Source organism: Loxodonta africana, chromosome 10 (assembly GCF_030014295.1).
Source record: "Loxodonta africana isolate mLoxAfr1 chromosome 10, mLoxAfr1.hap2, whole genome shotgun sequence".
NCBI classification, from domain to species: Eukaryota; Metazoa; Chordata; class Mammalia; order Proboscidea; family Elephantidae; genus Loxodonta; species Loxodonta africana.
In genome coordinates this window covers 80,202,788-80,230,397 of record NC_087351.1, presented here as the reverse complement: position 1 = coordinate 80,230,397, position 27,610 = coordinate 80,202,788, and the positions used below count along the sequence as shown (strand labels likewise).

At 40.3% G+C, this 27,610-nt stretch overlaps 1 protein-coding gene and 1 long non-coding RNA gene across 10 annotated transcripts in view; one reads left to right on the top strand and one right to left on the bottom strand.

Moving 5' to 3' along the window:
• The window catches only part of RAD51B (RAD51 paralog B), a 717,077-nt gene that overhangs the window by 274,094 nt on the left and 415,373 nt on the right, over positions 1–27,610 (bottom strand). The window contains exon 8 of one of the 7 annotated variants that reach the window (XM_064292628.1): positions 11,258–14,608. The exons of the other annotated variants lie outside the window; for them this stretch is intronic. Coding sequence (XP_064148698.1) covers positions 14,375–14,608 — 234 coding nt within the window. The 3' untranslated portion in view covers positions 11,258–14,374. Of the gene's footprint in view, positions 1–11,257; positions 14,609–27,610 lie in introns of those variants that run through there. 7 annotated transcript variants of the gene reach the window in all.
• LOC111750165 (uncharacterized) lies at positions 693–27,610 on the top strand. 3 transcript variants are annotated; one of them, XR_002785324.2, is made up of 5 exons: positions 713–1,240; positions 8,559–8,672; positions 19,533–19,594; positions 19,765–19,802; positions 20,084–27,610. It is a non-coding gene; the product is annotated as an uncharacterized LOC111750165 (long non-coding RNA). The 3 variants fall into 3 exon arrangements; XR_010323181.1 differs by having other exon boundaries at positions 693–1,240; positions 19,533–19,802; XR_002785325.2 differs by lacking the exon at positions 19,765–19,802 and having other exon boundaries at positions 718–1,240.

Genomic DNA, 27,610 nt, shown 5'->3' with positions numbered 1-27,610 from the left:
AACTTCAGGTCATGTGAACACAGGAGTCCTTTTGTACTTTGGACACTTAATCTTATTCTAGTGGTGACGCATTATAAAGAGTAAATTCATGTGCCTGTTGAAACCTCAGTTTTTCCTCCTTTAGTTAAATAATCACCCTTTATCACCATTTTACCCCCTAGCAATTGATGAGTAAGGCCTTCTGAGCACTTTTAATGAAAGATTAGGTAAGAAAAAGAAATTAATTATATATACACTCTAGAAAAAGTACACTGGTAGCTTACATAAGCTTTAAGTCATATTGGCCTGAGGCAAAAAGGCTTATGCTGCTAGTGGATACCATCCTCTTTTTCCTTCACCCTCCCTGACCAGACAATCACCAGAAGCTCCTGGTCATTGTCTGTTCTTCCCTAACTGGTTGTATATGGAAGTGTGGAGATGAGGCTGTTAAAATCTTCCCGGTCTTGGGGTAAAAGGTGCTGTTCTAAGTCATTCCACTTATTACAGACCTTGCAGGCATGGGCTGTGGTCCCAAATACAGACAATGAGGTCTGTTCTGAGATGAAGAAAACAAAATACCTGAGGCAGGCTTTATTATTGTAGATATAACACCCAGGGTAATCCATAAGGGTAATAAGAGTACCCAATAAAAAAACACTGCTGCTGATAAAGGGGACTGTGGGTCCTGGACAATGTCAATGTCACATAGGTGAAAGGTCTCTCTGCTCCAGATGCCTTCTTGGATGTTCTCGTGGCCAGACTGTGGCCTTCTGGGTAGGCTATGTAAGAATAAGGAACAGTTGTGGCCAGAAGAGTGTGGCTAACATCACTTTCTCATGTCCAATCGAGGCCTTTCAGATACTGAATTACACTTAGAATGGTCAGATTTTCTAAACAACAACAAAAAAAGGACCCTTGTCAGTAAACTAAATTCAAGGGGACAATGGAACAGAATATTTGAAATGAGATCGTTGGACCATCTGATAATTCGATTCTGCTGGACAAAGAGGCCTCATGTGGTTCTTTTGGCTGATGGCGATTACAAAAGAGGCTCCAGAGTCCCAGAACTGAATCAGCGCCATGGGCTGGGTTGACAGGACGGGTGAGTGGAAGTGAAAGTTAAAAAAAAAAAAAGGACACTGAGCTAAAAGAGAACAGTTTGTTGAAGATATCACAACCAGGCACTAGAGTAGAGTCCTGGAGCTCAGTGAAAAACAGAGCTGTGAAGAAGTACAGCTTCTGTGAAGAAGGACAGCCTGAGGTAAGATCAGGGCAAGTACGTCCTCCCTTGGTGAGAGTCAGGATGTGACTTGAAAGCAGTTAGATCTTCTCAGAGAGACAAGCCGAAAGGAAGGCTGTAATTGCTCTTAAGCAGGCTTTGTTCTTTTAGAATTCGTCAGTGTTGGTTAAATTCAACACCACCAAGAGTGGGGTTCAAAGGTGGGGTGCTGTTTGTGACTCCTTGAGAAAGGAAATCAGAGAAGAGGAGATGGGCATAGGAAAGACTATAGGAAAGAGATGCAGCCACCCACACCCTCCAAGTGTTCACAGCTGATGTGACAAAAGAGCAGAGGCATATCCTCATGTAACAGTTCTGTCTCATCTGGCATGAGTCTCCTCAGGAGGCCATAATCCCAACAAAGACAGGGGCTAGAGCTTAGTCATCTATGTGGCCCGAGTGGCCATGGCCAGCACGCCGCCTGCCATGTTCTGACTGTTGAGTAAATGTTTGTTGTTTTTGTTGTTGTTAGGGCACCAAGATTCCTGCAGAACTAGTGTCCTCCAATAGTGGTTCACAGAATGTCACAGAACATTAGAGCTGGAAAGGGTCATAGAGATCATCGCATTCAACTCCCTGATGTAGATCCAGAAACTGAGGCTAAGAGGTATAGCATGCCTTGCCCAAGGTCACAGTTAGTTAGTGGGGGGGCCAAGTCTAGTGCTCTTTCCACTGTCTTCATGGGTCTCAAATTTGACTGTGCATAAATGGACTTTGGAAAATTTTAATAGCCTCTGACCTCGTTAGGTTCCTTGGCTCTATGCCCAGATATTTTGATTGCTATGAGACCCAGGAATCTGAATTTTTAACAAGCACTGCATGTAGCCCAAATTGATGAAATCCATTGCAGGTACTCTACTGACTATAATCCAAGGATATACTGCACAGTTTATGTGGTCTGGCTTTAAGACTTGAGAACAAGCTGAAGAGTATGGTCCCAGTGATGAATGAGGGTCCATAATCTACCAGCAATATTTCCTTGTAAAAATTAATCGATTATATTTTTTCAGATGTTTAGAATCAAAACTACAATGAGATACCACTTCACACCCACTAGGATGGCTATAAGATGGACAATAACAAGTGTTGGGAAGGTTATGGGGAAACTGAAACACTCATATATTCTTGGCAGGAATATAAAATGGTATATACCTGCTGTGAAAAACAGTTTGGTAATTCCTCAGAAGGTTAAACATAGAGTTACTATATGACTTCACAATTCCACTCTTAGGTATATATATTCAACAGAAATGAAAACATGTTCATACAAAAACTTGTACATGAATGTTTGTAGCAGAATTATTCATAACAGCCAAAAAGTGGAAACAACACAAATATCCAACAACTAATGAATAGATAAAACATGTGCTATATCTGTACAATGGGCTATTATTTGGCAATAAAAAGGAATGAAGTACTGATATGTGCTACGACATGGATGAACCTTGAAAGCTAAGTGAAAGGAGCCAGTCAGAAGAGACCACATATTATATGACTCCATTTATATAAAATATCCATAATAGAATAGGCAAATCCATAGAGACAGTTCAAATCCACCAGGCGCTCCTTGGAAACCCCATGGGGTAGTTCTACTCTGTCCTATAGGGTTGCTATGAGTCACAATCAAATCAACTGAAACGGGTTTGGTTTTTGCTTTAGTGCTGGCGAGGAGGGTGGGGAGGGGAGGCAGAATGGGGAATGACTACTAATGGGTACAGGATTTCTTTTTGGGATGATAAAAATGGACTAAAATTAGATTGTGATTATGACTGTACAGCTCTGTGAGTATACTAAAAACCAATGAACTGTACACTTTAAAAGGATAAATTTTACAGTATATGAATTATATCTCAATAAAGCTGTTAAAAGTATTTTTTGAAACATCATACTGATTTGTAAGTGTTCTAAATAACTTTGCTAATAGAGACTGCAAATTCAGAAGCCTATGAAGCAAGGCACATAAATAAAGTACATGAGTGAAGCAAGTGAGGTTCAAAAAAAATAGATAGTAGTAGGGACTTGGGCAAGTTGGAGAGGCATGCCCAGTCTCAAGGGAAGAGCTACTTAGGTCTAATCAACTGTTGTCATGTAAGATGGTGGCCCAGTATTGTCAGGTCTTCCAATTTTCAAGAGAAGCAAGAAACTTGGATTTTTATATAATATTTCTCCATTTTTAAACACTTACACTGAATTCATATTTTTTTAAAAAGACATCACTGAGACAGCCAAGTAAAATATGTCTGTGGGCCAGAGGATCAGATAGTTGCCAGCCCGTGACCTTGGATCAATACATGCACATTTCCTTTACAATTAGTAAATGAATAACATTCAAGGAGCTCAGAAGCTCTTACAGTAAGTAATCGTCACAATTTGGAATATCCAATCAATTAACAAATACTTATAATAGGTTTTTTTTTTTTTTTTTTTTTTTTTTGTATAATAGAGCTTCTAGGTCTAAGCCAGTGTGAAATAAGGATTTATCATCACAAATGGAAAGTGTGGGATTTGTGAGGGAGATAGCTCTGGTGGCCTGCACAAGACAGTTATATATATGGCACTAAAACCAAGGGTCCTGAGTTCCAGCACACTGCTAGGCCACATCTTGTGATACTTAAAACTGGCTGTGGACTATCTAACTGGCTTATTTTTCATTGCTTCAGTGAACAGCAGAAGGAAACAGGCTCATAGTTTCTCAGTGTGCTCACGAACTTCAATTCAAGATGCAGGTCATTCTTTCAGAGTCAGAGGGGAATAGACACTTGAATCCAGGTGCTCTGCAGGCTGGAAGAGATTTAAATCCCAGAGTTGGCTCCACACAACAGAAATATTTTTTCAATAATCCTCTTCTGAAGAAATTTCCCAGGACAGGGGGTTTTGTGGAAGATACATCACTGCTCACACATAATTGAAATAGCAGGTGAATAAAGGGGGAAGGGGCCAGCTGACTTGATGGAGGTTCATACAGATGTCCTTGAAAATGGGCAAGTGCTGGAGAATCAATTTGTGTGCTTCCTCAGAGACTTAAGGAACAGGTTGTTACAATTAGTTAAGGGGCTGCATACGAATGACACCCTTTGTGTGGATGTCTGCAAGTCTATATAGAGCCAGCAGTCATTTGGACTCCAGGTTAGCCCAGGAAAACTGAACAGGGGCATGTGTTTATGGGGATGCAAGGGATGAAGTGGGTTGCTTTAGAGAGCAACTCCCCTACTCTCCCCAAAGCAGCTCATAAAGATTATGGCCTAAAAGGGGTCAGTGTCCTGCTAGTCTTTGGCTGAGGCTTCAAACTTCATTAAAAGATCTATTTATTAGTCGTGTGTAGGAAAATAACAGAACCAACAGTGTGTTCCACAATAGAAACAACAAACACGGTTGCGAAACACCCAGTTAGTGATTCCTAATAACAGCACGAATAGGTTCTTCAATCCACAATCTGCACAGAACACATTCGCTATGTCCTTGGCCCTGTTCTCTTCTGCTTCATTGACCTCATCAGCTGTCCAAGCTTCAAGTACTTCGAATGCCTCTCACCTGAACTCTCCTTGATCCTGCTATGGCCTCCTACTGGACTTTACCACCTGAATGTCTCACTAGCACCTTAATTTAAACTCACCATGTCACAAGAGACCTCATCATTCCTCAAGGCTGCTTTTCTTCTGGGTTTTCGGTGGAAGGCATCATGATCCACCCAGACGCCTGTGTCCCTAACCTGAAGCATCATACTAACAGCAACCACTGTATCCAACCAACCATTAGAGTCATCCCATTTGACTTTTTTTTAAAAAATAATTTTTATTGTGTTTTAAGTGAAAGTTTACAAGTCAAGTCAGTCTGTCACATATAAGCTTATATACACCTTACTCCATACTCCCACTTACTCTCCCCCTAATGAGTCAGCCCGCTCCCTCCTTCCAGTCTCTCCTTTCGTGACTGTTTTGCCAGTTTCCAACCCTCTCTTACCCTCCCATCTTCCCTCCTGACAGGAGATGCCAACACAGTCTCAAGTGTCCACCTGATACAAGTAGCTCACTCTTCATCAGCATCTCTCTCCAACCCATTGTCCAGTCCCTTCCATGTCTGATGAGTTCTCTTCGGGAATGGTTCCTGTCCTGGGCCAACAGAAGGTTTGGGGACCATGACCACCGGGATTCCTCTAGTCTCAGTCAGACCATTAAGTCTGGTCTTTTTATGAGAATTTGGGGTCTGCATCCCAATGTTCTGCTCCCTCAGGGGTTCTCTGTTGTGCTCCCTGTCAGGGCAGTCATCGATTGTGGCCGGGCACCATCTAGTTCTTCTGGTCTCAGGATGATGTAAGTCTCTGGTTCATGTGGCCCTTTCTGTCTCTTGGTCTCATAGTTATCATGTGACCTTGATGTTCTTCATTCTCCTTTGATCCAGGTGGGTTGAGACCAATTGATGCATCTTAGATGGCCGCTTGTTAGCATTTAAGACCCCAGACGCCACTCTTCAAAGTGGGATGCAGAATGTTTTCATAATAGAATTCTTTTGCCAATTGACTTAGAAGTCCCCTTAAGCCATAGTCCCCAAACCCCCGCCCTTGTTCTGCTGACCTTCGAAGTATTCGGTTTATCCCGGAAACTTCTTTGCTTTTGGTCCAGTCCAGTTGAGCTGCCCATTTGACTTTTGAAATGCAACTCAAGTCTATCTCCTCTTCCCTCCCCCTACTATCACCATACTTCATTGCCTCTCATCTATTCTAGACAATGCAGCAGCTTTCTAACTGATCCCTCTGCTGCCATTTTCTCCCACCCCACAGGACCACCAGAGTTCTCTTCCTGAAAATGTAATCAACTGAACTTACTCTCTATTTCAAAACCTCCATAAGCCCTTCCAGGGCTTACACGAAAGTGCTTTAGTATGCTATCCAAGGTCCATCATAATCTTATCCCCAATTTAACCTATGTAGGATCATCTTTTACCAAATCCCTTAAATATTTTCTCATTCTACCCTAAGTATGCTATGTTCTTCCACAGCTCTTTGTATTTACATGTTGTTCCCTGTGCTGAAGATGCTCCTCCAACCTCGGTCCATCTGGAAAATTTCTATACATTCCTGAAGTTCCAACTCCAATGTTTCTTCCTCTCCTTGTAGAACTATTTGCTTCTTCTGTTCCTTACCAAGTAGTTTTCTCATACTAATCACAAGGCACTAACACTATGAATATAACCATGCCTTATTCACAACTATATCTCTAATGACTAGTACACTCAGGTGCTAAATAAATGTCTGTGAACTGAATGAATAAACTAGGGTATTAAAGCATTACACAAGGGAAATTGACTTCGCGTATAATTAAAAGTATAACCATGAATCTAAAAGCGAGTATTTCTTCTTAAATTAACTTCATGATGAGGAATATTAGCCAGACAAAATAATATAATCAACATATATGTCCTTGGCTCAGACAACCAGAAATGACCTTTCAGTCCTGTGAATACGGTCTCTTAAGGAAAACACTCAGAATAGTGTCTGGCAAAAAATAAGCACTATATGTATGTTTGCTGTTATTGTTAGGGGTTATGATCTGATCCATAGTCCATCTAGATAGATACTAAAATCAGCTGTCATAGTGGAATTCTACTGTTTAAGTAACCTACCTGTAATGCCTAATCTTACATTAAGAAGCTAAGATATTCATACACACCCAGAATATGAAGATAACAAGTTTCCTAATGCACATGAAAATATCCTGCTTCAAAAACATGAATGAGCCAGTGGCCTTTGGCCATAGCCCATGTACTAGCATCTGAGAACAATGTGCTTAAATGCTCTTGGCAATATCATCTAGGTCTTTCTATAGACCAACATCAAGCCAATTTATCTGACCTTCCTGATCTACACAGCCCATCCAGTACCTACAGCTATTTTCTAGAGGTCTGCATGAGTCAGAACAAGAAAATGATTAATCAACTTGGAGGGATTTGAAGGCTGGAAGAGAGCCATCCTGTGAGTAAAACCTCAGAGCTGTGGGATTGCAGCCCTTGGAAAGTTAGGGGATTTCCATGGTTGAAAACACTTGGCCAGCTTGCTGTGGTCCTCTGACCTTGCAATAAAGACAGGACAGATCGAGCTGGGTGATTTACCTCTGACAATATCCTATGTGTGCTGTCTTTGGCTATTCACTCTGACTTGACAAAACCAAAGTTATTCCCCCTGAGCCTTATGATTTTGGAACTGGCTCAGAAAATCCCCTGTGTTTCTTCCTCCCAATGGATATCATTCTCAGTCCTTGGCTTCACTTTTATGTCTTGTGAAGCTTAAATTAGAAGTGTTATGTAAAGCAGCTAGCACCATACGTGGTAAACAGTAGGTTTTTTTCTTTTTTAGGTTGGTCTCCCAACTCTTAGTGTATAAAGCACCATCTTGTTTTTCTTTCTTGCCCATTGTTAACCTGCCAGTGCCATTTTAAAATAGTTTTCCCCACTTAAGATTAGTATCGCTCACCACTGTTCCTTATTTCATCTGTTTAAATTCTTCTAATTCCCTTTACGTAGGACTTCGTTTCTGAAGTCACTTTTAAAGATGCTACTCTAGCATTGGAAACCTTGGTGGCATAGTGGTTGGCAGTTCGAATCCACTGGGCGCTCCTTGGAAACTCTATGGGGCAGTTCTACTCTGTCCTATCGGGTTGCTGTGAGTCAGAATCAACTCCATGGCAATGGGTTTACTCTAGAATTATCTATCTTTATTCTTCTAAAGCACTACAGACACTGCACCTGAGTTGTATTAATGCACTGATGTGTTTTTTCTTATTTGTTGTTTAAGCTGTAATATTTATTGATCTCAGCAGAGTGAATTTCTGATTTATTTGTCTATCTCTACCAGTCATGTTTCTAGTTCTTCCATGTTTTAGCCCTTTCACATTATGTGCACTGCCCTGCTTCTTCTTTCTTTCATTAAACATATGAATCGCTTGGATTTTATTACTATTTATTATCATCTCTTTCTTTCCTGGTTCTACTTTCTAGTCTATCAGTGTCAATAATACACACCCTGTGTCTGCTATCAATACTATGTCATCATGATACACTAATGCGTGACTCTTTATGGGTCTTCTGTCCCTATTTTCTCTTTAGTGTTATCTACTTTCCTTATGTATCTTCTTAGGACTTCGTCTGTTAATTTAATGAAGGAATAAGTTTAGGTAACACTTTCTGCTTAATTCTTTTCCCTACCAGAAAAGATTAAAGTACCTCTCCATTCAGCAAACTAGTTGCTTCAACATAGTCATACATCTCATATAAACAAACACATATATATATAAACTTTTATTGACAGGGTTCTTATCCATCGACTCATGGATCACAAGAAACTTGTTCAGCAATGACAGCTGTTGCTTTTCACTGCAATGGTGTGGACAGAGGGCCCAGGGGATTTTGCCTTGGCTCACAGGTCAGTAAACACATTGAGAATTAACAGTGAAGAGATAAGAAACTGGGGTGGTGAAAAGGCTAAAAAGTCTTGGGTTGGAGGAGAAAGAGAATGGAAAGAAATTTCAGGAAAAGGAATAGAAGCTGTAGACTGAAAGACCAAATAAGGAAAAGCAAGGGAGAGAACAAATAGGGTTAGAGAAAAGAAGATTAAAAAAGAAAATGCAGAATTGGAGGGAGGAAAGTAAAGTGGTTACGGAAAAGAAATCAGGAACAGAGGCAAAGAGAGAAGAAAAAAGTGGCACACAGCTGGCCATTCACTTGAAAAAGAAAGCATGATGGAATATATTTAGGAATAAGCAAATACAGATGAGAAAACATTCCAAATCAATGTGTCATCCTCATTTAAAAGTCCCCTTTGTTATTATAATCTACTACCCACAATATGGTTTCCTGTTACAAATCCTTCAGCCTATAGGAGCAGAAATAATGCTCTTGCAAATTCATTTGAAGTCTGTAACTCCAGTCAAAGTCCGAAAAGACACAAACGCTGTCAATCTACACAACTCAACAGTGAGAAAATAACTCAAAGTGGAGTGTTCTTCTGAGAGATTACCTCTAATGACTGGCCTGAATTTTGGCCTTCCATATATGATAATGATGATGATGGTAATTTATATCACATACACATAATTTTAAAAATTCATTTGACTCCAGGCCAGTACAATGACCAAAGATGCCCACTGTTAATTACAGATATAAATTCTAAAAGTACACTGGCGAAAAAGAACTCTAAAGTCACAGCCAAGCCTTCCTAAGCTTGGTAAAGGACTTTATGGCAACTGCTTCATAGGAAGCAGTTGGTGGTACAGTGGTTAAAAGCTTGGCTTCTAACCAAAAGGTCAGCAATTCCAATCCATCAGCTTCTCCTTGGAAACTCTGAGGCAATTCTACTCTGTCCTGTAGGGCGGCTATGAGTCGGAATCAACTCGACGGCAACAGGGCTGCAAAGACGAAATCCTTGCATTGTTGCCCATTTCTTTGGTTGTAAGGTTGAATCCATTCCCACCTTACGGAATAGGTTTTTTAGTGGATAGCTGTTGTCTCTAAATCTGTCTTTCTTTTGGTAGGAGCACCCTCATTTAGTTTGGGGGGACCACTCTGACCTTCGCTGTGGGCAGAGCTGGTAGAATTGTCAGTCAAAGTGCAGGATTTTCCCTGGTCAAGAAGTAGGCTCATAACCCAAGCCAGGCAGTCAGACTCTCCTGGGAAGTTGAATGAGTAGCAGAACACTAAGATCAGAAAATGTCTGGAATAAATTCATGCCAGCAGTGGTCCTTGATGTGACTGCTTATCTCTTACTGTTTCCTGGATTCTCAGAACCATCCTGCTTCCTGTCCTTTATGAAATCTCTTCGCTCTACTTTTCCTTCAATTCTAAGAGCTATTCCATATCTGCCCCAAAATGGATTTTTTCCTCCTAAGCCATCCAGTGCTAGTTTCTGTTGCTGGCAATCAAAAAAGCCGCAAATAATACAATCCACATTATGGTGGATCAGAAAGCCACCTGTTTAAGACTGTTCTATAATTTGATGCTTTTTGTAACTTCTTCACTAGCTGTAGGCCTAGTTCTTCTGTGCCTTCTCTGCCCTGGATACCCAGTTGAAAAAGCTTAGTTGATTCTAGACAGCAGGAGAAGGATGTCAGAAATAATGTGAGTTCCCTCAACCTAGGCAAATTTGAAGTTTTAGTATGAGATAAGGAAGGTATTTGGGCAATGACGGCACCAGAAACTGGTCACCGCCACTCTGTCAAATCTTGAGCCATTAATTTAGAGATGAGACAGTTTACACAGCTGAAGGGGGTACAAAGGGACAACAGATCTAGGACATAGCTCTGATTCTGCCACCAAAAATTGAAAGTTTGCTTAGCCAAAAGGACATGCCAAGTCCCAAACTGGAGCTGGGACGATTGCCTTGTTGGTTACAGTTTTCAGAGCCATCATCTTGGTCTGGAGACAGGGTGACTGACCAACTGAAGAAAGAACGCTGTTTAGTGTATGCCCAGGGCCTTGCAGGATTTTTTTAGGATACTTAACTAACTCATCCGAGGTCAACAGTTTATAAACGGCAGAGTAGCGATTTAAGCCCAGAGAGTCTTACAGACTGAATAATTAGCCGCAGCTCTGGGCCCCAAGGGTGGGGGAGGGGTGCAGTCCTGGGGCTCCATATCAGAGGTCCTGGGGAGAGGAGAAAGTACTACCTAAAGACAGGAAGGACTGGCCTATTGCCTTCTTGGACAAAACCAGAAGGTACCTAAGCCCTGAAGGATGTGTATCTCTCTCTCTTGTTACTCCACCTCTAGCCACAGACTTAAGATAAAGAGGGTATTATTGAACCATTAAAGGCATCCACATACTTGGAAAGATCCAAAAGCCTCCACCATTACCTGAAATACTTTTGCTTTGAATAAAAAATCCTTGAAGACCCGATTACAATTCCATTCTATATGACCAGCACCTAGCACAGTGCCTACCATATAAAAGGGTATACTAACATTTCTGGAAGGGAGAAAAGGGAAGGGAAGAGAAGAAAAAAAAAAAAAAAAAAAAACTAGAAAAGGATTCTCAAATACTGTATCAGAGAATGATGGTCAAATACTTAGCTCAGTAAAAGAGCCCTAGCCTGGAGTCAGAAGATTTGGGTCCTGGCTGTGTAAAACTGGGCCATTCACTTAGTTCCTCTCACCCTCAGTTTGCTCATCCATAAAATGGGTCGAATGCAATCTATAAATGAGTTAATGTGAAAGAGTCTTGCTCAATGGCTGGCCCAGACCAGGCTTTTAACCTATGTTTACTGAATGTTATGCTTCCTAGCTTTCAAATTTCATTTTCAGTCATTTAGTTTGGCTCCCTCATTTTAAGATAAGAAAATTAAAGAACAGAGAAGTGACAAGTCCAAGATCACACAATGAATGGAAGTACACCTGAGACAACAATCGAGTTTCCTTGACTCTCCAGCTGGTGCCCTCTATTCTGTATCACACTCCTCCTGGCTTGATTAGTATGCTTGCTTCTCCCTGCCGTCCATGAAGAAGTTTTAAAAAATAATAATAACACCACATAATTGATGGCATTCCAGGAAGCCATCAAGTCCATACCATTGTCTTTGAGCAAGACTCATCTTAAAACATACAAACGGAATAGAATATTTTTTTTTTAATCCTCAAAGATGGAAATTCCACCATCTTTCTCAGTAATTCACTCCAATTTTGCTTGTTAGTAGACACTTCCTTATGTCTATTCCAAATCCTTCATGCTGCAGTGTAAGCCTAAAGTGAGATGTGTTCTGTTAAGAGTCTTTATACACTCAGATTGCTATTAAATTGCCCTTTAGTCTCCTTTCTTCCCAACCTAATACCAATTTCTTCAAATTCTTAGTTCTTATTTCCCAATCCTTTAATCACCTTTGTAGCTGAACTCTCAGCCACCTCTAGATTCAACCTCTCCCTGTTAATTACAGATAGAACTGGGCACAATTTCCAACCACAGTTCTGAATGCTGACGACAAACTGATTGTATCACGGATGGGTCCTACAGGATAGCTCCCTAAATTAGCATCCCACCATCACACTTTGGTTTGTAAAACTACAGACCACCCTAGTTTAGGGTAAAAGTGGAGTGTTTGCAGCTTCTCTGTATCAAATTTAAACTTGAACTGGCTATCTCCCAATCCCCACTGTGTTTCTAACTACTCCTTCTCCAAGCAATTAGGGAAAACTAACTTTAATAAGAACCCAGATAAAACACAAGTAAGAAAGTAAATTAGCTAAACAGGAATCCTAAAATGTACATGAGGTATGGATATAAATATGTTCTGGGTTTTGTATATCACTGTTCCTCCATTAGCACAGATGATTCAGTGTTATCTAAAAAGCAATGAGTTACAGAAACACAATTTACGTATTGCCATTACAGTGTTTTCTCTTTTTTGCACAATTCTTTTAAATTTACAATTTTTTAGAATTTTTTTCTAAACTGCACAAAAGTATGCCTAAATTTTCTTTAACAAATATACTTTTCTCCTGTGCTTCTACATGTCCTGTTGAGGCTTAAAAAGAAAACAGCTTTCTAAGGTGTCTTTTGTTGTTTACATAAAAAATAGGATCACGGCACTGTAAAATTAGCAATATCCTGAGCCACATATTCACATCAACTTAATGAATATTTATCAGGCACCTGCTATGTGTGCACTTGGTACTTGGAGAGCTGGATAAAATAAGAACAAAGTACAATATGAACCTGAAAGGCTTTTCAGAGGAGATGACATTTAGGTTGTACAGAGAGGAATGAGTAGAATTTAGGCTGATGCTTAAGCTGAAGGAAGACATGCCAAGCAGAAGTAATGGATGAGCAAAGAAAGGCAGAGCAGCCTCGCTTATATAGCTAATGAGACATGGGCAAAGAAAATGATTGGGAAAGAATAAAATTGAGTTCTGGAGAGACGCTATTTTTACAATAAATTTTCCAACTAAAAGCTGTTCTTGAGAAGTCATCCAAGCACTGTAACAGAGTCATGTCATTTTAGTGCAATCTCAGGAAGAGAAGACAATTAATGAACACAACTGGTTGCATGCAGGATGGAGACTGCAAAAAAGGAGGCATTTTAGAAGGCCTGACAACCCAGGGAAACAAAGTCATTTGCTTTTCACGGTTTAAATCATGTCACTCTCCAAGTGTTTCACAATTTTGCTCCATTCCACACCAGGATTAGTAGGTCCCACTTGGCAAACATGGGACTTCTTTGTCTGTGCATGTGTTGTTTCTCAGCAAGAACAACAACAACAAAAATGTGGCGGAGGTTGATTTGTAATTTTTCACTGTGGCTTTGAATCACGGATGATATCAGCACAGGTACAGAAATTGGGTTTGTCAGTTAAGCCTACCTCCCTGTCGGATAAGCAGCAAAGCATGAAACATAAACCAGAACGAAACAATGGCAGAGCTCGGAGTTATCTGTTGTTGTTTTCCAAAGACAATTTAGTGACAGAATGGAAAGTGGTCAACTGGGAATCCAAACTATATTCTCATCAAGGCCAAGATCATCTTTCAGTGTAGGATTTTCTTTTCTTTCTTGCCTTCTTCTTTTTTTAAAAAAATTTGTTAACAAAGGGGAAGGAAAATGGTTGAGAGATGCCTAAAAATGGTTTGGCAGAACAGAGTATGTGGAGTAAATAGCCAGAAGGAATTCTGAATAATCATGGCAGAGTTCTCAATCCACATTCCCTTAACAATTACACATGCTTGTGCCACAAGACAGTCTCACCAGTAAACTGAAGAAGTTAAAGGGCTGGACAGGAGTTGGTGAACTTGGAGGACTTGTGTGAATACTTACGTGTTTGTGCTTGTAGGCATACACACAATGTACGTGCTTTCAGGCACACACACATATGGGCTTGTGTCTCTCAATAAAAACCAAAGAACTATACAAGAAATGCCTATTCATTAGACATTTATTAAAAACATACGTAGTCTGGATCAGGCCTTGGGCTAGGCAGGGATATAAGTGCTAAAGACACAGGAACCCTGTTTTGGAGGGGATCCTGAAGCAGAAGGAGAGAGAGGAATGTAAACATATTCAAGTGGATGTGGGTGGTAAGGGAGAGGAAACATTTCTATGCCCCCAAAATTGTGCCTTCAACAACTGTCTGGATAATAATTTCCCCACTAAACAAGATAGGGAAAATGTGAGAAATGGTCATTTTGGAAAGAAAGACCTGGGCATTCTGAGTTGGAAGTAGCAATACAACATCTAGTAGGAGACTTCCAGGAGAGACTTGGACATGTAGGCTTGGGGTTCAGGAGAGATATCTGGGCCACCGGTAGACAGCTGGAACTGGTCAGGATGTGGGTGGCGGTGGTTCCCACAGGCATAAACGAGAGATCACCCAGGAATGGTATCTGCAATGTTGTAACAGACAAAAATTCCATAAAGACCTCTTGGGTAACCATTATGTGCAGGCATTGAGAGTTGAAAAAGATGGAGTTTCAGCCTTCAAGGAGATTACTACTCTTATGAGCACTTGAGTAAGGCAAATATTTCTTTCTTAATACTTTCCCTATAGTCGCCCCCAAATTTACTAAAGTTACATAATATTTTCTTTCTATTCCTTTTCAGTACCTTTCCCTAAGTTGTTGTTTTTAAATTTAGGGTTGTCAATTGTCAACGCTGTCTCTACCATTAGAATAATAAGGTCATCTTGCTAAAACATTTATTTCTTTTTGAAATTCTCAAGAATTTACATGTGAATAATAACTACCACTCACTGAGCACCTATCGTATGTCAGACATTGTTTTTAAGCATTTTACAGAAGGTATTTCATTGAAACATCACAACAACCCTTTGAGGTTGGTATTATTACTCCATTTCATAGATTCAATAATTAGGGCACAACTGCTGGTGCCTAGAATAGTCAGGACACAGCTCAAGTCTGTCTCATGTCCATAGCAGTAAATCCATACTCTAAAAAATTCACCTATGATGTTGCTATATAACCACTCTCAGGAAGAGGGAACAGATAATCACCATCAATGGCAGGAAAGAGGTTTTATGATACCTGAGGACCTGCCATCAAACACCCTATCTACTCCCACCCACTCCCATGATCACCTTGGGAATGCAGTTATCTTGCTTTGAGAAGTACTCCTAAGACTATTTAGTGAATGTCCAAAAGTTTGACGAATGAACAATCTGGTGAGTGACAAGTGTTGCTGTACATAACATAACACAGTGAGTATATCTATTTAGGAAATGGAACAAATAATGTTCTATGCAGATGGGCAGGTTGGCCTTCGGTCTTTTCCTAAGACTCAAGATTTAATAATACCATGTTGGGCAGTGAAATTAGGGACTATAAGGGGTCATAATAAATTGAAGAATAAAAAATGAAAAGCTAAAGATTCAAAAATTCAAATTTGACAGTATATTCCTAAGAAAAGGAGTAGATTACTTGGTGTTAATGTAGCTCTGAATTTAAAAATAAAGCAAAAATTTAAAAAATGTGGTATGTATGTCCATACCATAAAGTATTATTCAGCCATAAAAAGGAATGAAGAACTGATAATCATGCTTCAACATGGATGAACCTTGAAAACATTATGCTAAATGAAAGAAAGCCAGACACAAAAGGTCACATATTATATAATCCCATTTATACGAAATCTCCCAAACAGGCAAATTGATAGACACCAAAAATAGTTTCGTGATTCCCAGGGAGTGGGGGTGGGAGATGGGGATAGGGTGGGGAGTGATTTCTCACGGGTATGGAGTTTCTTTTTTGGGGTGATGACAACGTTCTAAAATTAGGTAGTGGAGATACTTGCACACCTAGTGAATATACTGAAAACTCCTGAATTGTGCACTTGGAAAGGGTGAATTTTATGTTATGTGAATTATATCTCAACAAAAAAATTACAAGCTAAAAAATCAAGCAAGACAATGAGATTTGTAATGATTAATGTAATTGGTATCACTGAATTGTACATGTAAAAAATATAGAATCGGTGAATGTTATATATATTTTGACCACAATAATTTTTTTTTTTAAGACAATGAAATTCATAAGAAGTAGTATGTAAGAATCACAAGACAATCTTATTTTCACTATAGAATTGGTCAGGACCTATAGATTACAGCATCCAATTCTGGAATCCAGATAGATGGCTTTACAGGAGAGCCTGAAAGTTGATTCCCAAAAACCGGTTGCCATCCAGTGGATCATGACTCAGTGATCCTACCGGACAGAGAAGAACTGCCCCATAGGGTTTTCAAGGAGCAACTGGTGGATTTCAACTGCTGACCTTTATTTGGTTAGCAGCCAAGCTCTTAACCACTACACCACCAGGGCTCCATTCAAAGCTGATTAGACTTGGAAAATAACTTACACAAAAAACTAGGAAAAAAAAAAAAAAAAACCCAGTGCCAAAAAAATACTAAAGAGACAGGAATAATTCTACCTAAAAATCCAAAGTTAAAGGGTAATTTAATTTCTTCAAGTATATAAGAATTCTTAGTAACCAGCTGCTCTCCAGCTTCTCTGAAGACAGGGTAGAAAGAAGAGAGCTCCAAAGGTAATATAAGGGATTTGGGACAGACACAAGAAGGAGTACCCTCATGGTGAGAGCTTAATAAAGGGCAATGTTACTGCAGGAGTCTGTCGGCTCTCCACTACCTCTGCGAGTCCCTAAAGTGGGGGCAGATGCTTCAGAACTGTTCAAAAGTCTTTTCAAAGCCATATTTGTGAATTTGTCATCACGCTACTCTAGCAGATACCCATTTTATTTTAAGACTCAGGTAACTGACTGGGATAAAGGGAAAGACATGCTATGGACTACATGAAATCCAACCAGATTAAGGTTAAAGTAAATTTCTTCAAAATAATCCCAATTTCCTATTGTTTTTCTTCATAAAGCATCCTGATGGGAGAGAAGATTATCAAATTCTCTTGCTCCAAATGAACTGAACGAGATTCAGGCACTCTGTCAACACCACTCCCATGCTGGGAGTTTTAGGTCCTTAGAAGTTTCCTTTCCCTTCATTAACATTTTTGATATTTTGTAGTTTTTCCCTAATTCTGAGAGTATCTCTGCTGCCAACCTTACATCCAGCTACCCAGTCTGTCAACTGTAGAGTTTTCCCATTGCCCTTGTCTTGGACCCCTGTCATCAGACTTTGTACCTTACAGAATCATTCCTGCTCTACCACCAGTAGCGATGACAACTTCTCTTTCTGACTGCATAATCAATCATGTCTAATAGTGCTACGTTGAAACAGTGTGCCTTGATAATATATATACCCCACCATCTAATACATCACATCTTTGTGTTGAAAATAGTACAAATTTAAGCTTTGGGATAATGTTAACTCATATTAGTTGCCTGCTTTTTAAACATAGAAGTACGAATTTTCTGACATAGTTAGGGTGCTTTCTCATAGCTCCTAACTACGTGCTTTTCATCCTTAAAGAAAGACCAACACACTGATGTCATAATTACGCATTTGATTTTCTGTCTCTTGATTCGATAGGTACATAGTCAATGTTAGTGCCACATCAATAGCACTCATATTCAGGTAACAGGAAAACTAAGTCATCATTTAGGATTAACATGCTTGCCAATAAACACATATTTCTCTAGTGCCCATCCTCAGAGTATCAGAAATATTAATGGCAGCCATATAAACTGTTATGAAATGTACTGCCAACTGCCAATGATACAGAACAAAAAGTAGACATCTCATCTTACTGAAGCCAGAATCAAAGTTAAACCAGAAATAAACTAGGCAGTATTACAATCTTTTTCCTAATCCCTGGTCCTTACTTGGAAGTGGGATGGGGTGCAACATCAAATGCTCTTTATAAGTAAGAACAGAACAGGTCTTAAAATTGTTTTTGGCTCCACTGCCCCTGGGTCAGCTCCTGAAACAGAAGTCAGGCTTACATTAGTTTTCCTCATGCTGCTTAATTTTAGTAGCATAGTTTCCACATGCGCTAATTTCTTATTTTCGATGTTGTATGACATGTCTTGTAAATACTGTGGAGTTGGTTAACTGTACAACATTAAAGTTATATCCCTGTTAGATCTATAATTGACCTGTTACTTACAGATAAGGAGTAGTTCTGACCTCTGGTAACTACTGAGAATTTTGGAGCAATCCAACAAGGCCCTCTTACTTGCTTTAGACTAGCCCTAAGCAAGGAAAGTCTTGATAAATTAGACATAGTTGCCCTTTGAAAATAAAGTAGACAGACATTTTATATTCTACTACATGAGTAGAAAAATATTCTACTACATGAGTGTCCAACTCTCTGCCCCAGATTTTTCAAGTCTCATTCTTTCATAAAGACTATGAAAGCAAGGTTTATATCAAATGAAATTTGGTCCATAGCCACACAGCCTCACCAAGGGATTGGGGGAGAACCTTATAAATACCACTTTAGAGCCAAAGCAAAAACTGAACCCGCGGTCATCAAGTCAATTCCAACTCATGGCGACCCCATGCATTAAAGAGTAGAACTGCTGTACTACTCTGGGTTTTCTTGATTGTAATCTTTATGGAAGGAGATAACCAGGCCTTTCTCCTGTAGCCCCTCTGGTTGGGTTTGTAGTTGAGCACAAACTGTTTGTGCCACCCAGGAACCTCACTCTAGGGCAAGAGCTGTATATTATTGATATTCAGAACAAATCCCAATATGTTTCAGACAGTGTATCCATCCATTAATACCACAGTCCTTGCATGCTGAATGGGTTTAGGCCCCAACTCCCAGTCAGCCTAATAGACTCTGAATCTATCTCCCCTATACCGTGCACCCCCATCATATAACACTGACTAATTAAATAAATAGCTAAAATAGCAGTAATGCTCCTGATCAAGGGACCATTATCCACCTTCTCTATAAAAGAGCCACAAACTGCAAATTAATCAACCACCAATGATATGCCTTTACCTTGTGCAGGCTAAGTGCTCTGAGATCTATATATAACTGATAACAAGAGACTCAAAGTTGAGGATTTTTAGGGAGGAGGGATAAAAAAATGGTCAGAGAGCAACAATAAGGAAAAGGGAAGACACCTCCCCCCACTCCAGGCCTAGTGGCAGGAGAGAAGGCTGTGGAAGGTAAAATAGCTACGACTGAAGGGGGCATCAGGGGAAGTGCCTGCTCAGAAGACAGCCACACTGCTCTCAGAGCTAGACGGCAAAAGGGCATCAGGGGAAGCGCCTGCTCAGAAGACAGCCACACTGCTCCTAGAGCTAGACGGCAAAAGGAAGTTCAGAAAGGGGTTAGGGATGTAAGAGCTTTGCTGATGACAGAATCTGAATTCCAGGAGACACACGACTTGGAGAAGAGTGAAAGAAGGAATGAAATAGAAGAACTGGAGTTTGGGAGGTAAAGGATTTCCTTTAAGTCTGAAGCTTCTTGTGGTGACTGATCTAAACAAGGATAAAAGGCATGACGTTGTTGTTATGTGCCACTGAATCAACTCCAAATCGTAGCAACTCTATAGGACAGAGGAGCAGCTGGAATTGACTTGATAGCGATGCGTTTAATCTTTATAGGAGCAGATCACCAGGTCTTTTCTCCCACGGAGTGGCAGGTAAGTTTGAAACACTGACCTTTCTGTCAGTAGCTGAGCATTTAACCACTGCGCAACCAGGCAAATAGTGGTGAGTAGGTTGAGAATGTGGGGTGAGAGAGGGATTATTGTCTGGGCACCCCTTGACCCCAGCTGATGGAAGTCAGGAAGCCCAAGGAAGTTGGGTCTTATCCTAGTGTATAGACTCCTCTTGATTCCAGATGATGGAGAGGTGATATATAAATCCATAAAACAGAGGAATATAATATGCAACACTTTGAAATATTTCTTTGTAATTCTAGACTTGAGGAGTCTGATGGAGCAATGGTTGGAAACTCAGCTGCTAACTGAAAGGTTGATTGTTTGAAACCAACAGCGGCTCCACAGGAGAAGAGACTTGACAATCTGCTTCCATAAAGATTACAGCCCAGGAAACTCTATGGGGCAGTTCTACTTTGTCCTATAGGGTCACTATGTGTCAGAATCGACTCAATAGCACACAACAAAAACAATTTTAGACTTAATGTTATAGCAACAAATAAAAAGGTGAGGGAACAGCTGGGATAATGGAACTTAGATGGGAGACCTTAAGAAGAATTTGGCAGCCATATCTGGGGACCCTTTTGGGAGACTTAGGGATGTTTCATGGCTTCTGCGAAACTGAAAAAGATATGCTTGATTTCATGTCCCCTTAATTTTTTCCAAGACACCATTGTAGAATCCACCTTGGGCAAGTTATAAAATCTCCTTCAGATTCAGTTTCCTTGTCTGTCAAGTAGTGATGATAACGCCTATCTCCTTGGGGCCTCATGAAGGAGTCCTGGTGGTGCAATGGTTAAGCGCTCAGCTGCTAACCAAAGGTTCACAGTTCGAACCCACCCAGAGGCTCTGCCAATGAAAGACCTGGCAATCTGCTCTCATAAAGATTACAGCCTAGAAAACCTTGTGGGGCAGTCCCACTCTGTCACATGAGGTCGCTAAGAGTCAGAATTAACTCCATGGCACCCAGCAATAACAACTCTGTTGTCATGAGGATTAAGTGAGATAAATACAAGCACAGCACCTACCATACAATGTGTGCTCAACAGACACTGAGCTGCCCTTCTTTCAGTCATTCTTTCTTACAAATCCATGAGTCAAGTGTTATCCCTATTTTAAGATGCAGAAAGAGGTTTTTAGTGAAGTTCAGTAACTGAAGGTCACTCCTCCAAGAGGCTGGGCTGGGATTTTTGACTCTGCCTAGGCTGATACCACAGGTCAGCCTGAGCGCTTTCCACTAAACCTCACTGCCTCTCCTACTAGTTTTTCAGCTACAGTTAATATTGGAACTCACTTCTCAAAAATTGGTTGAGGAACACATCTGCAGGGGTGCCACCTCTATAAATTCTGAAAGTAGTAAAATAGGTATAACCTGGCACAGGACTACGTGTGAATCACTATCAGGCAAGAACCATCTGCATTAACCAATGATGATGGTGACGATGGCGACTGTGATGGTAGCAGTGGTAGTTGTAGCTATGGTGGTGGTAATCAAGAATAAACAGAAAATGAAGAGAACATTAAGGCGCTTAAAGATCCCGAAAGAGCCTGGGCATCTCTTTGGTACTAAGCGGATTGCTCTACGTTGTAAGGGCAAAACTCAGCTCAGCTTTCTTGGTTTCTTCTTTTTGTATTGAGAAAACCCAGTGTTAATGAAAACCAGTGAAGCAGCTGCAGGACGTAGTAGAAAATGCACTGAACAATCGAAAGACATAGGTCTGGCCCTCCCTAGGCCACTGGGTAGCCAAATGGTCTTGGGTAGGTTCATAACCTCTTTGGTGGTATAATCCAATGATTAAGAACATGGATTTCAGGAGCAAAAAGCCTTGCGTCTGATTTCAATTCTGCTACTTACTACTGCGTGACTTTGGGGAAGTTAACCTCCGTAACAAGTTACTCTCAAAACGGGGATAATAATATCTAGTGCACAGACATATTAGAAAGATTAAATAAACTATTGGGAGAGGCACTGGTTCAGAGGTAGAATTCTTGCCTCCCAGGAGGGAGAGCTGGGTTCAGTTCCCAGCCAATGCACAGCCACCACCCATCTGTCAGTGGAGGCTTGCATGTTGCCATAATACTAAACAAGTTTCAGTGGAACTTCCAGAATAAGAAGGACTAGGAAGAAATCCTGGTGATCTACTTCTGAAAATCAGCCGATGAAAACCCTAGGAATCACAATCGTCTAATCCACAACTGATCATGGGAATGGCTCAGGACCAGGCAATATGCTTTCTGTTGTTCATGGGGTCACCATGAGCTGGGGGCCAACTCAATGCCAGCTTTACAACAGCCACAACAACAAATAAACTATTGCATGTAGTTGCCACAAAGTTGGTGTTCAGTTAGTGTCTGTTATAATTGTTACCACCACCAGTCTTTGAGCTTCATGTTCCCTATTTCTGAAATAAGGATAATAATACTTGTCTTGGCACCTCAGCTCTTCCTTCCAAACAGGTTATCATGTGTAAAATAGCACTTTGTAAGATGCAAAAGACCATATAAGGATATGTGGTTATTATGATGATAACTCAAGAGAGAATTGGATATACTATTTCTGCCACTTGAGGTTACAAGGATGATTAATCTTCTGGAAATTTTTGAAAATGATAACCAAATCCTAAAGGTCTTAAATATCTAGCTGAGGGAAACAAAATGTTCTTCAAGTTCTCAGAACTCCAAGTTCTTTTTTTCCATATAATAATTGGAACCCCTTAGGATTCATTTAACTCATAGCAAAAAGGCAAAACAACAATGACAAGGTTGAAATAAAGGGAAGGCTGGTTTCACAGATTGCCCACAAAACTGGAAAATGGTTACTAACAGCACAAAGCAATAAAGAGGCTTACAAATTGAGTCCTGGGAGGAAGGACACAAGCTATATTTGTTGCATGTGGCTATCGGAGGCCAGAACTTAGTCCCTTCTATTCTGTGAAGTGCCATGTCCATAAATTTGTAGACTGTCATTCCCTTTAAATCAAAACACTGGTGAACAGTTGTAGCAGAGCCACCTCCAGAACATGACCAGCCATAACACTCAGAACATTGATCATCTCTCACTGCTCAAACAAATTAAGTCCTTGAACCACTGACCTGCTTAACTTGGAGTTTTTCTTGTTCACTAATATGTGTCCTAACTTTACAGATCTCAAGAAAACCTTAGGGAGGGTGTCTTAGAAGTTATCTAGATCCTTACTCTATCCCAATGATGAAACAGTCTTCTTCACAACATTCTGTACAGAGGCCAAGCATTTCTAGGGACAAGAGTGCCCCACTGCCTTGGTTGTCCCTTGGAGTTACTGTTAGTGAGTCCCAGGGGTAACACAATACCCCTGACCTAGGGCTTTCATGAGGGGCCTCCTGCTTGAGTAACATTCTGACCTTCTATTTACAGCGCTGTCCAAGGGATGCACCTTTTGATAAGATTCCAGGAAGGACTTTTGTGCAGACATGAACTAGACTCCCTTCTCTCTTTCAGAGTAGCCTGAATTCAGGATGCATGGATTCTCTCCTCTTCCACGAAGGAAGAGGCCTGACCCTGCAAGGAAAAGCCTGCAGGTACTCAGCTGCCGTGCCTGACTCCAAGGGTGTATTTACTTGGGGAAGGAAATAGAATAAGAGGCCTGATTGTAGCTCCAAATGAAGCCACATTCTCCACATCCTGATACCTGTCTATTTCCCAGCCAGTTAAGAACCAGGAATGAAGAGAAAGTGACCTTTGGATCCTTTAACCACCAGTAGAGTATACTTTTATCATATGACCCTGTTAATATTTGAACAGTAGTCTTCATACTCCTCTTTTCCAGGCCTCATATCTTGAGTTCTCCATTCCTCCTCTTACAATGCAGATCCACACCACTTATTTTCCTGACTGTAGTGGTTAATGACCACCTTAATAAATGGCCTGGACCTAGTACTCTGGACATGAACAATTAGAGTACAGAGAAACTATTACCACCTCAAATTGTTCTGTGACACTACATTTATTATAATGCACCCTTAGATTCATTTATTAGTTGTTTTCTTTATAAGCATGACACTGTTGGATCACATTAAATTTCCTATCAACTAGAATCCCTAAAACTTTTCCCCATGACTTGCTATTAAGCTAAGCCCCTCTTCTCTTTTGGGACTTAATGCAATAGTTTAACCTAAGTGTAGGACTTTACATTGACCCCTGAAAAGTCTGGACTCATCAGCTCTAACAGCATGACACAGTGGTTAAGAGCATGGCTTTGGTGTCAGACAACTGGTTCCTGTCTCACCTATGCCACTTACCGGGGTAGGACTTGATATCTCTGTGTCTCTATACCAAAAACCAAACCTAGTTCCATCAAGTTGATTCCGACTCATAGCGACCCTACAGGACAGAGTAGAACTGCCCCATAGAGTTTCCAAGGAGTGCTTGGAGGACTTGAACTGCCAACCCTTTGATTAGCAGCTGTAGCACTTAACCACTACGCCACCAGGGTTTCCCTGTGTCTCTATAGTTGCCTGTATTTAAGTGAGAGAATCCATGTGACATATTTAGCTTTCTATCAGTGCTTAATAAATGTTATCTGCAGTTATTACTAGCAAACCCATCCTGCCAACCTACACGGATCTTTTTTAATCTTGTGTCTCTTATTGGACAAGTTAACCATATCTTCCAACCTAAGCCAACCATATGTTGCACAAGGACATCTTTTATGCTTTCATAAAAAAATTTTTTAAATGATAAAATTGGACAGAACGGCATCAGCAACAGGTTCCTGAAGCATATCATGATAACCTCCTTCTAGAATGACATCAACTCAAACCACTTGGGTACATTTGTTCAACCAGGTGTGGGTCTACCTACTTAGCCCCAACTTAATGACAAGAATATCATAAAAATCTCTGCCAAACTCTGCCCAGAAATGAAAATCCACTCTATCTATGATGCTCCTATAAGCAACCAGATCAACTGTAAAAAAATGAAAGGATGTTAGACATATGAAAGCTTTGTTTTAGTGAATTCATGATCAAAAAACCACTAAACCCACTGCAGAGTAGAACTGCCCCATAGTGTTTCCAAGGAGTGCCTGGTGGATTGGAACTGCCGACCTTTTCGTTAGTAGCTGCAGCTCTTAACAACTATGCCACCACGATTTCTAAATTCAGGATAATGGTTCCAAATACTCACATTTTTCCTTTTCAATCATTCACCATTGTTTAGTCACCCATTGTAAAATTTTACTGAAGACTGATGTTTGTAGTTTCTAGAATATGCCTTCTCCCCTTCACACCCTATTTTTTAAAAATAAGGGTAATGTCTTCCCTTTTTCAGTTTTCTGGCACCATACCTTATTGCTATAGTTTCTCAGAAGTGATGCGATCACTCTGGCAAGTTCTGTCACTACCCTGGTGGTTCCAGTGGAAAGGGCTCAGCAAGGGAATTAGGGGATTTCTAGATCAATCTAATTTGTTGACCACTCAAAGGCCTCATGAGGCGGCATTTACCTTGGTAGTGATAATAATAACAACCCTATGAGTTTGGTGCTATGACAATCTCCTTTTTAAAGAGAAGGAAATCGGCCTAACTCACACAGCTTATAAATGGCCAATCTAAGATTCAAACAAAGGTAAATCAGATTCTAGAGTCCAAATTTCTAACCAAGTTCTACATTATCTTCCTTCTGTAGTAAATAATACCCTGTTGACCCTATAGCTATATGAATTACAGCTAGGGTCCAGTCCCTGCCTTGCAGGCCCAGAAACTTGACATTGACAATATCCCAGAGTTGACTAGACTTAGCCATGGTGCCTCATCCTAACAAAATTCACAATAAAGCAGTATAGCAAATCAGAATGCCAATTTATTGATTTACAATAGCTGTATATCTACCACACAGAACAAATACAACAGTTGGATCAAAACATTTTTCCCTTCAGACTGTTCTACCTACAGAGTCAAATTATAGTCACAATATAGTATCACAATAAGAGGAGTCTGCTATAGGACTTGGATGTTAAGTTGAATTCCCAACAAAGAAGGACTCTTGTTAGTGGAAGTAAAGCTTTGAAGGCTGCCAATATTCCCATTCCTATGGACAGTTTCTACGGGCGAGGGCACAACCCTCCGGATGGTCTGATGTTGACCAGCCCCCTTTCTGACACAGCCGTGCTTTACTTACGTTGATGCCAGTCTTTGACCTAGAGACAATCACTCTTTTTTAGAGACTTTTCAAAACTCTGCTCTAATCCACTCTCTGATGCTTTTATGTATTCATATATTTCCCAACCAAGCTCTTGAGTAACCTCCAGATCTAGTCTATCCTCTACAGTATCACTACAACCTAAGGCCTTTGACTCATTTAAGGCAGCTAGGAGCTCTCCTACTATCTTTTTTACTTTTATTTTTTTACTTCTTAAAGACATATTTACCATATAGGGTTTGGTGAAGGTAGTACAAAAATGGGAGTTGAGACGGTCTTTTCTGTCATCTGTTAACATGATTCTATCTTCTCCAAACACTGGTTTCGGAGGGGGCGGGTAGTGGGAGGGCAATGTGATCAGGGAGAAAAGAAAGAAGTGGGGGGTTATTCATTTACTGTTTATATAGCTCTGTTATTTTGTTATAAAATGTATATATTACTTTCACAGTTAAAAATTCCAATTGTCCAAATTTCAGTGAAGCCAATAAAGTTTCAAAAATAAAAGTTACCCAGTCCAATAATACAAATAAATTGTCCCTACAACATACTTTGACTGGCTGTCTAATTTACTCCTCAACACCTGTAGTCATGGAAATTCACGGACTCTTGGGGCAGTTCATTCCATCTTTGGACATCTCTGTTAGAACAATCTTCATTTTATTAAGTCAAAAATTGTCTCTATGAAGCTTCCACCTATGGCCTTCACTCTATCCCTTGGGGCCTGACTGGACACATCTCATCCTACTTGTCCTTAAATACTTACAGGCATTATAACAGCTTAGATAGTAAACAAAACATGACCTCACTTGTTTGACTTTTCTTCTGGGCTAAATATTTTCCAGGATTGTGGGAAGGATGCTGAATGATAACAGAAAGCCATATGCTATGCATCTTTTCTAGACTATGATTTTAAGATTGAGACAGAGCTCCTCAAGTCCCCAAGAGTCTGTCTTACAAAGGTTCACCATTTTCTTATAACATTCTCACTTACAGAAGGAAGCAGGTAGCCAGACCCTAATAAGGATTCCAAACCACCATACATGGAAAGTGCCTTGTGTAAGAGTCAGGACCTTGAATTTAAAGTGGAAGTATCTCTATAATCAAACAAAATCACAGGCACTGGGCAAGGTGAGTAGGGGGCACAGGGTCAGAGAACATTTTGGATTAGGCCTCTTGTTGATTTTAGACATTCCTACCTAAGAAATGTACCATGGGCAATGCTATCATTCTGACCACAGTACATTAGTCAGAGAAATGGACTTCTCAAAGAGAAGGTAGAGGAAGACAAAGCAAATTATGAAGTGTGGGAACACCAAATTCACTGACACTGAAAGAGAGCTTGGGAACTTGAAAGTGAAAGTGACTGGAAATGAAGTGAAACAATTTTGTTGGTAAAGGATGGAATGTGAAAATGAAATGAACATTCAAAATAGAGCACAGTTCTCATTGCTCTTCATTTTACTCGGTGACTCACACTGGGAGTTTTTATCATACATACAGAATTCAATCAGTAAAGTGACTGCCTACTCTCTTCTGACAACCTTATCATGAACTTCTGGGGAATAACTCCTTCCGTGTCATCGTGATAATGATCACAAACATGTTTCCTTGCTT